This window comes from Prenolepis imparis, unplaced genomic scaffold (genome assembly GCF_030444845.1).
Source record: "Prenolepis imparis isolate NDT839.2.m4 unplaced genomic scaffold, iyPreImpa1.0 SCAF_2, whole genome shotgun sequence".
Classification (NCBI taxonomy): domain Eukaryota; kingdom Metazoa; phylum Arthropoda; class Insecta; order Hymenoptera; family Formicidae; genus Prenolepis; species Prenolepis imparis.
Window position 1 is genome coordinate 13,663,735 of NW_028141160.1, and position 13,834 is coordinate 13,677,568.

The window sequence follows — 13,834 nt, forward strand, 5'->3', positions numbered from 1 at the left end:
ACGCACCGCGCACATCGACACGCGCTCCAATATTATATATTATATATTCTATGGTTGCGCGATTTGAAATTGGCAACACTGTTCATGCTATAAACTATAAACTTTGTGACCATGATTTGACGTTACGAATGCTTTAATTAACCAATCAAACGTTTCGCTGTAAATAAGCCCTTAGGCCAATTTACATTTGTCGTACGACAAACCTTTTAAGCGCATTGATTGGCTGCAGTATAGAAAATTTCTCAAGTCTCTATTTTGTAGCCAATCAATGAGCTTAAAAAGTTTGTCGTACGACAAATGTAATATCGGCCTTAGAAAAAAAAATCCCCACTGCATTCTGCTGCATCAATTTGATGTCCAATAGAAAATATGGATTTCTAACGATTTGTTTATCTCTAGAAAGCAAACTCTCCTATTGGACACTCCGTTATTAGGAAGAATCAATCGTGCATCGATAGGTGGCGGTTTGAATTTCTCTCACGAACGAATTTGATCGCGGAGGAAATGCACGGAATGCACACTAGAAGGTTCATACCACACGAAAATCATACGGATGAAGAACGAAGATCGTTGGACGATGCCGACGAGACTCGACGGTGCACGGTTTTACCTGTTGATAATCGAGTCCGAATTGGAGTGAGAGAATAGAGGATCGCGGCGTGATTTCGCGAGTGATGCACTCGCTGTGAATTCCGCTTTCCGCTCCGAGATAGAACCTCCGTTTTCCACGGTGACGGCCAACATTTTCATACAGAAGAAGCGCGAGCTCAAATGACGATGCGCTCCAATTTCGCGTGTCGCGAAAATTAGAAAACGAGCGCTGTCATTGTTCTTGTATCGTTAGGAGCGAGTTGGATTGCGATGTTTCTGACTTGTTCTCGTTCGCTCTGAGACCTCTTCTTCACGCGCGATTCGAGGAGGATTTTTCGCAGCACGATAAATTCGGCGATCTCTTCGAAGACGATTGAAAATGTAATTTTTTTTTTTTGCACATCCTTGTGAAATTAAGTTGTCCCACAGTATTTTCTTTGCGAAGCGGTGATTGAAATTTTTCGCAAGAGAGGATGGCAATTCGCATTACATTGGAATGTGGACACACATCAATGTTACGTATGCGTACCACTCCTGAGGGATATACGCATGATTGGGAAGTTTTTGTGCGAGGAGTGGACAATGCAGACATACATCATTACATTGAGAAAGGTATCACTTTTTAGCTTACTGTTTTTTTAATCATTAATAGATAGTTCGCTTTAACTTTTTTTTATTTTCAGTGGTATTCATTTTACACGATACATTTCGGAACCCTAAAAGGGTGTTAAAAGAACCACCATTTGTGGTAAAAGAATCAGGCTATGCAGGCTTTATAATACCTATTGAAATTTACCTGAAAAATAAGGACGAACCCAAGAAGATTTACATACAGTATGATCTTGTTCTACAGCCAAGTGGTCCACCTATTAATAATGCCATACGTCATACAGAATTAATTCGTAACCCTTCTGATGAGTTTAAGAAAAAGCTACTGAAAGGTGGAGGTGTAAGTATAAATATATAATATAACTCCAGAGATTGTTATATATTTATATAATTAAATTAAAAAGTTTGGTTATGTATATTTTAAATATAGTATTATATTATATATAGTATATATAAGAAAATCTGTTATGGAAAATTATAGCATATAAAGTATATGTATAACAGTTTATAAATGTTAGCTGATGCATTAGTATAAGTCTTTTCTTAATTATATTTTATAATTTCAGGCTATAGTATCCAGTAGAGATGGTTCGCTAGAAAAGAGTGAGACAAAAACACCCACAATGGTTGGCAAACCGAAATTAAATGGCAGTGAAAGCAAGAAACATCGCATTACCGAATCTAAAACTTCAAACTCGTTTCAAGAATTATTTGGTCCTCCTATAAAGACAGCACCTATAAAAATATCACCAGACAACAAAAAAACAAGTCAATCTGATAAAAATTTAGTTCCTAAACCTTTAACTACTATTGAAAAATCTGACAAATTGGATAAAACTATTAAAACAAAGGAAAGTCCTCATAAAGATAAAAAAGATAAGGTAGATGAGAAAAAGGATAAAAAAATTAGAGACAGTTCTAAAGATCGGCTCAAAAATAAAGAAAAATCTAAGAGACCTCTTAGTCCGGGAAATAAAAGTCATTTGAGTCCTGGGAACAAGAGATCAATATCACCTGTTGTTACGAAGAAATCATTAAGTCCTCCTCCATCATCTACAAAACGATCTTTATCCCCTAAACCAAAGGAAAAAGAGGTGAAGAAAATTGTACTGGAAAAAGAGAAAGATAATAAAGAGAAAGACAAAGCAAAAAGTAATTCTAGGAGCGATATAGATTCGTCTAAGTCTGAGAAGAAGAAAGATAAGAAAAAACACAAAGACGATAGAGACAAGGAAAGGAAGGATAAACATAAAGAAACAGAAAAAGTTAAAGATGTCATAAAAATAATCGAGAAAAAGCCTGAAAAAACGGATAAAGCAGAAAAATTAGACAAGGAAAAATCTCAAGAATATAAATCGTCAAGAGATGGCAGAAAATCTCCAAAACCTGTGAAAGAAAACGATAGACTGAGAGATGATAAGGCAATAAAAGAGAAATCAGAAAAAAATGAGAAATCTGAGAAAATAAAGGATGGCAAAAGTGATAAGGATAGACAAAAGCATAAGCACAAGAAGAGAGATAAAAAGGATAAGAGAGATAGCAAAGATAGAGAAAAGAAGGAGAAACGCGAAAGAAGCAAAGAGGGAAGTGAGAAACAAAACAATACGTCTTCTGCATCGGTCGGGAATACATTGTCTCTTTTAACTGAGATTCCAGAAAGAGATAGCAGCGATTCGGCACCTTCCGTAGATGACGATTCATTACTTGAAAGTAAACCTATGCTTAATGTCAAGAAAGAAACAGAACACACAATAATATCTACGCCTGCAGAAACAGCAAAGCCACTGTCTCCTGGTATATCAGTGGATGTGAAAAAAGAAAAAAGTGATCGTAGCAGAAAGGACAAATCCAAAGGAAGCAGAGGGGAGGAAAGAGAAAATCGAAAGAGAAAGAGAAGCAAAGAAGATGATGAGATTCCAGCGAAACGTGAGAAAAGCAGGGGTCATTCGACGTCTCCACCTTTGGAACCAGTTTCATCGAGTCAATCTCCAGTCGCGATGGACGTTGACTCCGTCCATCATTCAGAAAAGGAATCAAAGAAGGACTTTAGAAAAGAGAAGGATGATCGTGTCGTTAATTCGGTCGATCAAGTGACAAATGACAAAGGCATGGAAGTCGATGCTGAACAAGTGGCCCCAGATTCCACAAACAGCACTGATGCAGAGATCAGTGAACCACCAGTGTTTTCGGAGGATTACGTATCACAGCTGAAGGATTTGCAACAAAAGATAATGACGTTGCAGGATAATGAAGAGTTGCAGAGAGTTGTGCAAGTAATTGCGGAAACTGGTCAATATGAAATCACTAAGAAGACATTCGATTTTGATTTATGTGCATTGGATCGTAGAACTGTACAGCGTCTTCAAGAATTTTTCTCTGCATCGTGACCACCTGTAGTATGAGGTATGACACATTAATTAATATATATATATATATATATTGCATTCTTGTAAGATCACACATTAAATCATGATTTTACAACAAAATTTTTAATGACAAAAATAATAAAACTCCAGAAAAATTGTTGAGTATATTTTGCTAATTTATCATTGCATTAACTTTTATGAGTTGGAAATATATTAGTTAATGCGCTAATATACATGTAGCTAAGAGAACTTTTTTATTATAATAAATATAATGTAATATAAAATATAACATTTAATTTTTTCTTTAAAAAAATTGCTATTGAAAAAATATTTGATTGACAGAAACTTTGCCAATGAAACAGCTGATCTACAATACAGTTTAATGAATGTAACTCACTCATGTATATATAAAATATACATTATATACATTTTTCATTTAAAGCTAATTAAAGCAATTAACTTGATCTTTCAATTTTTTTGTTCAAATATTAAAGATAGTAACATCCTTCTGATATTTATAATTGACGTCCAAATTTTTATATAAAATAACATTCTACTTTATTTACATAGCAAGCATATATAAAGATACAGATGAAAATTTTGCTATTTACTCTTTGTAATATTATATTTTTCTGGGGTACTTTTAAAAGTGTCTTTAAAATGCATTTATTATATATACTATGGACAACAAACAAAGTTGATTTTATATAGCATTGAATCATTGTTACACTGATTTAGTGACATAAGAGAAATTATTTATAAGCATATAAACGTGTGATTGCATCATGTCTGCTTTGTAACATAGCATACGCGTTTTCCTTTTTTTTTTTTTTATAAGTAAACGCCTTACTATAGGTTACTTTACTTATTTATACTGAGACTACATCATATTTATTGATACATTTTATATGTACAGAACATATTATAGACTAATACTTATGTTAAATACAAAGACACAGTAAGGATTCATGATAATATTTCCTCGTAATATAGGGCGTATTATATATGTATAATGTAATAACGTACATGAAAAAGAGTTACATGATAACTCGTGTGATGCTGCGATATCTTATAAGATATTACATCTTAAGAAATTCTTTTTATCTCAACGTAATATTTTCTCTATTCAAAGAGAGTCATACTATTATATATGTGTAAAAGGGATACATCATATTGAAAAAGCGTATATGCTGCTAAATCAATTTAGCTCTTTATATACCATTGATAACTGATCTGTAATCCGTTTGATTATAAATTCTGTATTCAAAATTAATACATATATTACAAATATATATATATATGCAACATATGTATATCATTAACGTACACTATATCAATCTATTTTTTCTCTTTCATTATTAATTCTTTCTTTGTTAGACTTGAAGTTAATTTTGTGCTCTAGATAAGATTGGCGTACGTAATAAGACTGGCTTTCTTTTATGACTTTCGCTTCTCTCTAATACGCAATCTATCTGATTTTTGCAGCATTGAAAATGTAGTACAACGATGTAATCCTGTATAATATTAGTCATTTGTATAGACCAGTCATAATGTTACGTGCAATTGATACATCAAATAGTCTAATGTTTTGATAATGTTAAAGAAATCATTAAAAATAACAAAGAATATATACATATTAAGGCGATATATGTGTGTGTGTAATTTTCGCGCTGTATTATTCATAAGAATGTTAAACGGAGCGCGTGAAATATCATGCGATTCATATTTCAAGAAGCATGTTGTTGTCGATCGAAGAATCAAATGTGTAAGTACGCATGCCTATCGGTTGACGAATACTCAATGTTATGCCGCCGTTCGGTATACATTGTCATTCACACAGATAAATGAATGAGTGATCCTTTCAAGTGATGTCGCATCTTTGATTTTTGAGTCATTTTTTTTTTGTTTTATTTTCTCATATTTTTTTCATACGAATGTTTGTATAAAAATCGATTGGAATATTTCTATTACTATTGTATTATATACTTTATATTTTGTTTAATGATAAATATTGATATGCATAAAAGACTTTTGATAAGCTTTCATTAAACATTTTATCAGAAAATATCGGCAGCATTTTTTCGAATATTGTTATGCAAACAACTACATTTCAATAGTCTAAAAATTGTATAAATTATTTGAAAACAATGTCATCATCACTTGAAAGATATTATTGTGAGATGTCAAGATGAAATTGATTATACATGCATATAGGGTGTCCTATTTTAATTAATATATGTAGTTGAATATTTATGAAACTATGGCTGTGTGTTGTGAGAAAATATTTCATACAAAAGTTAAAAGGTTTCGAGGGGAAAAAGGTTGAATTTAAAATTTTTTAATTAAGATCATTTGAAGATCAACCTAGTTTTTAAAATAAAATCATCTTAATTTTTATACCCTATATTCAGCGATATTCGATTATTTTAATTAAAATGAGACACCTTGTAAATATGCAAGTCATATGTTCATAAATTGAAATGGATGCGGCTTTGCCATATTGCCTGCTAATATATAAATTAGCTTAGAGAGCGCACATATTTATTACTATAACAGATTATATGATGCAAAACATCACAGTTTAATCAATGACTGTTGTATTTGATCTGAATTTGCTCTTCCTTTTTTTAACACTACTTTTAATCCTTACATAATTGGCGTTAAAAAGAGATATAACATTTTTTTTTACATATTTTGATGAACGTATTAATCGCGTATATTATCTTTGGCAATGCATCAAAGCGCTTTCTTGGTGTAATCAAATGATAACAAGATATTTTTTACGCCGATAAAAATAGTTAAAATAATAAGACTAGATGTAGTTTTTAGACGCCTTTTTCAGATGCGATAGACGAATTTTTTGTCATAATTTTTTGCGAACGACATTTTTTATGGATGTGTCAGTATATCGAAGTTATATATTAAGTTCGCTCGTGCAAAGAAGAAGCCTATGGAAGTTGTAGTATAACATCCATATCGATTATATAATACATTATAATTTATTTATGAAATTCGTAAATATTCGCGCATATTATGCGCATTCTTATCATGGTGATATGATATTCAGTTCGTGTATTGTTGCACGATTACGCAATCTTTTCCTTTTTCGTAATTATAAATTCGTATTCTCACCTTTTTGTGACACTGTTAACGCGTTAAAAATACAATCGTCTAATTCAAAATTTTTTATTTTTCTCTTATCTAGATAATAATCTATATTATTATATAAAGATCTGCATGTATCGTAAAATGAACTGAGTATCATATAACCGCAACGTATTTAGCATTAAATATATGTATCATCGTTTATACAATTATGTTCGAACAGTGATGTACGATGTACATTAATAATAATAATATAATACTGTGTCCGAGAGTTTACTCGATCTAATTGTTATGGCATAATATTTAAAATCGAAGTAGAAGGCTCTTGAATATCACAAGCAAAGAGTAGCTTAGCGAGGTAAACAGTGCACAAATTATTTTTTTTTTGTTAAAATATTGTTTATTTCGAAATGTACATAGTCTTAATTTCGAAACATCTTCAGTAAGTATCAAATAAAATAAATTTTATGAAGCGAGGATTATTGACTCAAATTCGTAAAATTCTAATACGGATTATTAGATTAAACTTTACATATAAAAATATATACATTGATTTAATTATGCGTGCGTCTTTCCGCGATCCCCTCAGCGACATCCGCGATATCTGTTCCATGCTTTATAAAATTTATTTTTTCTCCATTTGACAGTTGATGAAGATTGTTCGAAATTAGGACCGAAATGTACATTTCGAAATAGACGATATTTTAACGAGAAAGAATAATTTGCGCACTGTTTATCGCGCTCTTAATTAGCCCGCTGTCCTTTGCTCGGCATAATATTTAATTGCATAGTCATTAAAATCATTGTTATGCGTTTTTTGTAAGAATTTCTAGATCAATGTTGTATAAAGCTCATAGGTGCACCAAAATTGTACGTTCTCATGATTCTCATTTACATGTACATAATAAACAAAATAGAGGATAACGTGCAGAATAAAATGTGGTCGATGACTTTGAAAAATATAGTACAAGATGCGCGAAACTATTGGATTTATATGCCATTGAAACACGATATACGTTCTATATATGTACATTTATTAAATAATTAAAAAATAATAAACGTCATGAGAGAAAACAATTGTATCTGGAAATGTTTGTTTCTATATGAAATATTGGAAACTTTATAAACCTTAGGATGTGATATTGTGTGCTATTTTGATTATATTTGATTTGCATGCCACTGTGTGAAATGGTAGGAAAATAACGCATGAAAATATTGCTCGATTGCTCAACGCAGAAATGCGCCCTTGTATCGATTTATTAATTTTATATTACTGTTTATTGAATTTCTTTTAATTTTTCGAACACAATAATATAATAGAGTAAAATTGATTACGACCCGCTCACATCGATAGAGCTCCATGATAATAATAACATTAATTACAAAGATAGCGAATGTGAATAGTAAATAATATTCACGGCGTATCCTTTAGTTATGTCTCTCTTTTCCGTCAAACGACAACGTCGAGCTGTAACATTGTTCGCGCAAACATAGAATGTCGGTTTCTCGACACGAAGATTGAAACAATTATTAGGCACGCGAAGCATAACGATAGTAAAGTAATCTAATATCCTGCCAATTCGGCGAACGTCGAGTCCATTTCATCGGCCAGCGATTTGTATCTGTCCTTGTTGATGCCCAGTTCATCTGAGAGAAATAGCGAAACGTGAGATGATTTTATTTTTATCCCGATTTTTGCTCGCTGCCTGTGAAAGAGAGGAAAATAAAAGATATATATTAAGCAATATAAATTCACCTTCGAGCCTGTCGACCTCCTTCTGGAGCTTCTTGACGGTCTTCTCGGCAAACTCTGCGCGGGCTTCGGCCTCCTTCAGTTTGACCGTCAAGGTCTTCAATTGGCGCTTGAATTCCTCGACTCGTTGATTGGCCTGATAATATTTATAGAAATTAGTATATATCAGTATTTTAAATGAAGTTCGAATTTAGCATATATTTTCATTGTAAAGAGAGAATCGAGAACACTTGTTCTTCAGCAAGATAGGAGTAATAAAGTACTGTTTACATTAACAATCACACTATACCTTTTCCTCGGATACTTCCAGAGATTTCAAACTGTTACCGACGACCTTCAATTCTTCTTCCAGTTCCATGATCTTGCTGTAAGAACAAAAAATAGAAATCGATTGTCTGAGTTTTATTCTCACATTAAGCGTATTAACGATCTTATTGTTAGCAGCGACTTACGCTTCACCGGATTTCACGCGATCCTCCGCGACTTCGAGCTCGTCTTCAACGAAGGCCAGCTTACGCGACACCTCGTCAGATTTTCCGTCAGCGTCTTCAGCGAGCAGACGAGCCTCCTTCAGTTGGTTCGTCAGTTGGTCCATCCTCTCCTCGTCCTGCTGCGCACGGTTTTCCAATACTTTGCACATACTGCAATTGTATCACACATGTCATAATTATCATCAAAGAATGCATCTAGCTTGATTAAGCGTATAATTACCGGCTGGATTCATCGGCAGCCTGCGATGCTTCGGTCAACTTGGCGGACGCGGTGTTTGATCGTTCCTCCGAGCGCTCGAGGTCCTCTTCAACAAGCTGGACTTTGCGATTACGGGCAGCTACTTCGGACTCAGCCTAAAAGAATTAAGTGTATTAGAATTTTCGGAAATTAGAGTTTTCGTCAAGTATCTTATTATTATTTATCTCTAGCGCAATTTTGATTGCTCATAGTGTGAAAGCAAACTCGAAGATATAATATACAGATCCGAAAAGAAGTTTACGTTGGTAAGAGATTTCTCGCGATCCTCGAGATCCCTGTTGGCTTGCTCGAGAGCTTGCTTGTTAGCTACCAGATCACCCTCGACCTGAGCCAATTTTTTCGTAAGCTCCGCAACCTCCTCGAGAACTTTGTCCGCGCGCAGATTCGCTTCCTTTGCCTGCCCTTCGCAGGTGTCGGCCTTATCCATGGCATTGTCTTTCTCAAGCTTCATCGCTTGCATCTTCTTCTTGATGACATCCATGGTGGCGGCTTTGTTTTGAGGACTGTCCCAACGAAATTATCGAGTTTGCTGAAAATAAAAGACATTCCTCATCAAATTCTACATCGATCGAACGACGACTCAATGCCTTCGCGATAAGGCACGCGAGTGTCTTTGAGTTTGAATCTCATCAAGCTCGGAATCGGAGGCTGCATCTCTGATTTCTGAACGAATCCTGGCATGATCGAATTCTGCAAAGCCATAATTCCGGCGGCTGATCGCAACGCGTAAGCACGAAGAGGAGCACGCATCAGGGCGTCTACAGAAATAGCATCTACAGCCCGATTCTATAAATATGTGCGGAACGACGACGGCGGAGCTCTGACGCCGTGACGGCGCAAGAAGAGGCCAAAACGTAACGAGTGTAACCCAGAAGAACGGGCTTTACTTGGCCGCCACCGCCGACCGACATTCGATCTAACCGACGTTGTATTAATAGCATTTTACAAGACTTTGGTGAGCCCTCCGTGATCGTGGCCTCCTCGCGCGGATTTTGCGGGTCGCGAATCAAACTCATTTCGGGGAGTGGAGGGGGGAGGGAAATGCAAATTTACATTTCCAGAAAAAATGCGTACATTCTTGCGACATTGCTAAGAAATCTAATCGCATGAGAATGCCATCGTGTAACCGCGGAAAATAATATTGCGCAGTTTGTAAAACAGATATTCGTCGTTAACATCTTATTCGTAATTTTAAACGTATGATGTATAAAATAATCGTTATAAACAGGGAAGATTTGAAACAATATTTAATCTGCATGAAAGAACGTTAAAGCAGAAATATCGTTAAAAAGATAGCTGCATGTAACAATATAATATTTTATATTGATTTTCAATGTATAAGGCTATCTCTTGCTATATATCTACGTGTTGTAGAAAATAAAAAAATGTAGCAAGCAAAAAAAACATTCGCGAGAAATAGTTTTCAATGGCTTATTCCAAAAATTTATTAATTATCGCGAAATTGATCAAAATGTATCATTTAAAACGCAATATTTTGAACCCAGAGATATTAAAATAGCCTGCTGAGAGCCGATAATTACATTTCATTCGATGTCAATGACATCATGCTTATTTTCTTCACCATGAAAAAAATGGTAAAAATATGAAAGCAATCGCACGCACATTTTCTCCACTTTTGATTAGCGATCAAAATTATCATGTTCTAAACAAATGCGACGTATATTATATTTAACAAAGAGTATAATGTAATGAATCAATACATGCATCAATGACAGTTATAGATGTTACTTACGACATTTTTATGTTAAGCTCGGAAGCAAATTATCTTGAAGCGTTAGCAGAGCTGTTATTATTTAGCAGCAATTAGAAAAGCTCTTGCAAAGCTGTCCGAGTCTCCGAGACACTTTGGATCTTCGTGAATCCACTATTTCCTGTAAGAAGCGTCGTCTGTCGCCTAATGTAAAAATTTGAATATAAATCACATCAAATGAAGATAAATCAGATCGGATAGATTTGTTATTTATCGAAATATTTTAGAAACATCAAGTATTTAAAATAATACGCGCGGATGGATCGTTGATCGCAGAAACGAATCAATTTCGAGCTACCAAAATAATCGGTATTGAAGCATCTGCAATTTTGAAGGAACACTTTTTTTTTCTCTGTGTAAATACATTCTTGCATATTTTAACGACCCTCGTATTGGAAATACAAATGCTCTTTTGCAGTCGCGATCTATCTTTCACCGATCTCTATTGCGTTGATAGACGCAGCGTGATCTATCCGCGCATAGAGGGTTTCATTCTGAAAATACAGACTACTTACAGACACCACCAAGTACATCGACGAGCCGCTTAAAGCACAAATTCCAGTATTAAAGCTCCTTCAAATTCAAGCGCTGATTAGTTCGGCACTTCTCGGACATATCCCGGTCGATTTATCCCGTCAACGAATGGCAATTTATCCCGTCTTCGTCGCCACTTCTTCCATCGTTCTCCAGTAGCCGACGAGAGCTTATTCCAGAGCATAGCGTTGCCACACGTTTCAGCGTAAAGCGTATAAAAGGCAGAGTGGCAGAAAGAGAGAGGAAGAGAAGAAAAAAGTGCGAAGCGAATTTTTTCACTGCAGAAAAAGCGCGTTATCAGGAATGATGCACTTACCTAACTCGAACGATCGGAGCAGCGCGAGACGAGTATCTGAACGGAGAACGGAAAAGCTACCGAACGAAAAGCGCGCGGCGGAAGGACGCGTATGTCGCGGGTGGGGATCCCAAAAATGGCCCGCCTCGAGCCCCCCGTAACACGTTTATTTTCTGCTCTCGCAGAGACGATCTGTCGCACCTTCGTCCGGCGCTGGAGCACGCAGTATCGGTGGACCAGCGTCTCGCAAAGGGATAATTGACAGATTGTTAAGACACTAGGTGCTTTCGCGAAAGTATTTGCCTATGGTCCCAAATGAGACTTTTTACGACTGTTTTTTTTTTGTGTCTCTCATTTTAAATCAATTTACATCTCTTTACATCATCAGTTTATATATAATTTACATCTTTTTTGTAATGCAATTAATGCAACATTTAATACGACAGTCAATAAACTTCCATCTTTCATAATTTAATAGGATAATTTTTCTTTTATGAAAAAATAATATGTATTACATACGTACTTTTTCTATGAGTCAATTAATACAAGATTAACACAAGATATTAGCAGAAAATAATTATTTTAAAAGAACTTCAAAAAATGTAAAATATATATTTAAACAATATTATTTATAATTACTTTTTTTTATTTATTATTTTTCATAACCCATATCTGTTGAACAAAGAATACCACTTATATAGACACTTACAAGTTATATAGACACGTACAAGTGTTTAAAAATATTTACAAAGGTTCAGATATATATTTTTATGAAGGATTAACGCGCGTTCATAGAGAAATATTTGTTCTCTTTCTCTTTCTCTCTCTTTCTTTCTCGCATTTCCTGTTTTATTTCCGTTTCACGTCCTTCGCTCTTGGCGAATCATTTTTAGAGATCTGCTTTGCTTCGCTACGCGTTCACCTGCTCTGTCAGATATTTATCATCGTGAAAAAAATAAACTTTTATTTTAAGGCCGTCATTTCAAGTATCCTAACTAGTTCAGTTGACAAATGTACAATGAGAAACACGACTGTGTAGAGCTCGATTTTGGACAATTTCTCAATTCCTGATTTTTTTTTACACATGAATCCGTGGCTTACTTTTTTTTATCATATGCGCAGCATATGTATGTACACACGTATCGAATATTTCTGGATTAAACCCTTACAGCATATCTTGCCAAATTGAATTGGCAAGCCAATGTTTTATAAAAATTTATATTTCTTAAGATTTCTCTCTCATTGTAATCGTTCCGCAGTACAACTATCTCAATCTCGATATTATTTCAATAAAATCTTTCATATTATTGCCGATAAAAACGTTAAGTTCTATATATTTATTTTTTTTTTAAAGAGGTAGAATAGCAAGAATATACTACAATATTTATTCTTACATCGTTAACATACTTGTTTTGTAAGTGCAACCTTTTAGGGTAGAAAGATAACTATGCAGTAAAGGATTAACGTAAATAGCATTGTTGGATAATTAATTTGTCTCCTTACACGCTCAAAACCCAGAGTTGGTCGAAGATACTCTTAAGGATATTATAAAGAGGTCCTTAATTTCGAGCAAATAATTAGGAAGAGAATTGTTTTATTATATTTGTGCTTATTGACCTTATTACGATAAAATCTGGGAGGATTATGCTATTTACTTCGCAGTATTCTGTGTAGGAGAGTGTAAAAAGTGATAGAATTCGTGAAAAGTATGTGTGTGTATCGGATATTTGTTATAGTACACTTAGCTTCTGAATTATAATGCGAAGAGCATAGAAACACAGTATAACAAAATATATGAAATATTTATAAAACAGCTCCTTCCACCGATATTTGTGAAAATATCTTATATCTCATAAATGACAATAGCCGATAACAAATTTCAAAGTAATTCTCCATGTTCCTTTCCGATATTGCAGAATTATTGATGTCTCGTTCCGCGATAATAAATCAAAAACCAATAAATATACTCTCGATATTAGAATCGATATTAGATATCGCAGTGGGATTATTGAAACCATTGGACACATAGACATCGCATTGAAGTATAAAGAATCGAATTT

At 34.3% G+C, this 13,834-nt stretch overlaps 2 protein-coding genes across 2 annotated transcripts; one reads left to right on the forward strand and one right to left on the reverse strand.

Annotated features, from left to right (window-relative positions):
* Window positions 1-479: 479 nt before the first annotated feature.
* Window positions 480-5,886, forward strand: Ear (ENL/AF9-related super elongation complex transcription factor). The gene is made up of 3 exons (XM_083057152.1): window positions 480-1,203; window positions 1,275-1,540; window positions 1,767-5,886. The coding sequence occupies exons 1-3, from the start codon at window positions 1,065-1,067 to the stop codon at window positions 3,585-3,587; spliced, it is 2,226 nt and encodes a 741-aa protein (XP_082913278.1). The 5' UTR covers window positions 480-1,064; the 3' UTR covers window positions 3,588-5,886.
* A 2,004-nt stretch (window positions 5,887-7,890) lies between these two features.
* Tm2 (tropomyosin 2) lies at window positions 7,891-11,947 on the reverse strand. Its single transcript, XM_083057177.1, has 7 exons — window positions 11,796-11,947; window positions 9,416-9,703; window positions 9,136-9,269; window positions 8,877-9,065; window positions 8,714-8,789; window positions 8,428-8,560; window positions 7,891-8,318 (listed from the first exon to the last, which is right to left on the reverse strand). The coding sequence occupies exons 2-7, from the start codon at window positions 9,653-9,655 to the stop codon at window positions 8,236-8,238; spliced, it is 855 nt and encodes a 284-aa protein (XP_082913303.1). The 5' UTR covers window positions 9,656-9,703; window positions 11,796-11,947; the 3' UTR covers window positions 7,891-8,235.
* Window positions 11,948-13,834: the final 1,887 nt, after the last annotated feature.

What these genes read in the sequence shown, in the direction of transcription:
- Ear (XM_083057152.1), top strand. Translation starts at nt 1,065, where the DNA reads ATGGCAATTCGCATTACATTGGAATGTGGACACACATCAATGTTACGT. An exon ending in ACATCATTACATTGAGAAAG is followed by an intron (nt 1,204 to 1,274) that starts GTATCACTTTTT and finishes TTTTATTTTCAG; the next exon opens with TGGTATTCATTTTACACGAT. An exon ending in AGCTACTGAAAGGTGGAGGT is followed by an intron (nt 1,541 to 1,766) that starts GTAAGTATAAAT and finishes TTATAATTTCAG; the next exon opens with GCTATAGTATCCAGTAGAGA.
- Tm2 (XM_083057177.1), bottom strand. Translation starts at nt 9,655, where the DNA reads ATGGATGTCATCAAGAAGAAGATGCAAGCGATGAAGCTTGAGAAAGAC. An exon ending in GCGAGAAATCTCTTACCAAC is followed by an intron (nt 9,270 to 9,415) that starts GTAAACTTCTTT and finishes TAATTCTTTTAG; the next exon opens with GCTGAGTCCGAAGTAGCTGC. An exon ending in TGGAAGTATCCGAGGAAAAG is followed by an intron (nt 8,561 to 8,713) that starts GTATAGTGTGAT and finishes AAATATTATCAG; the next exon opens with GCCAATCAACGAGTCGAGGA.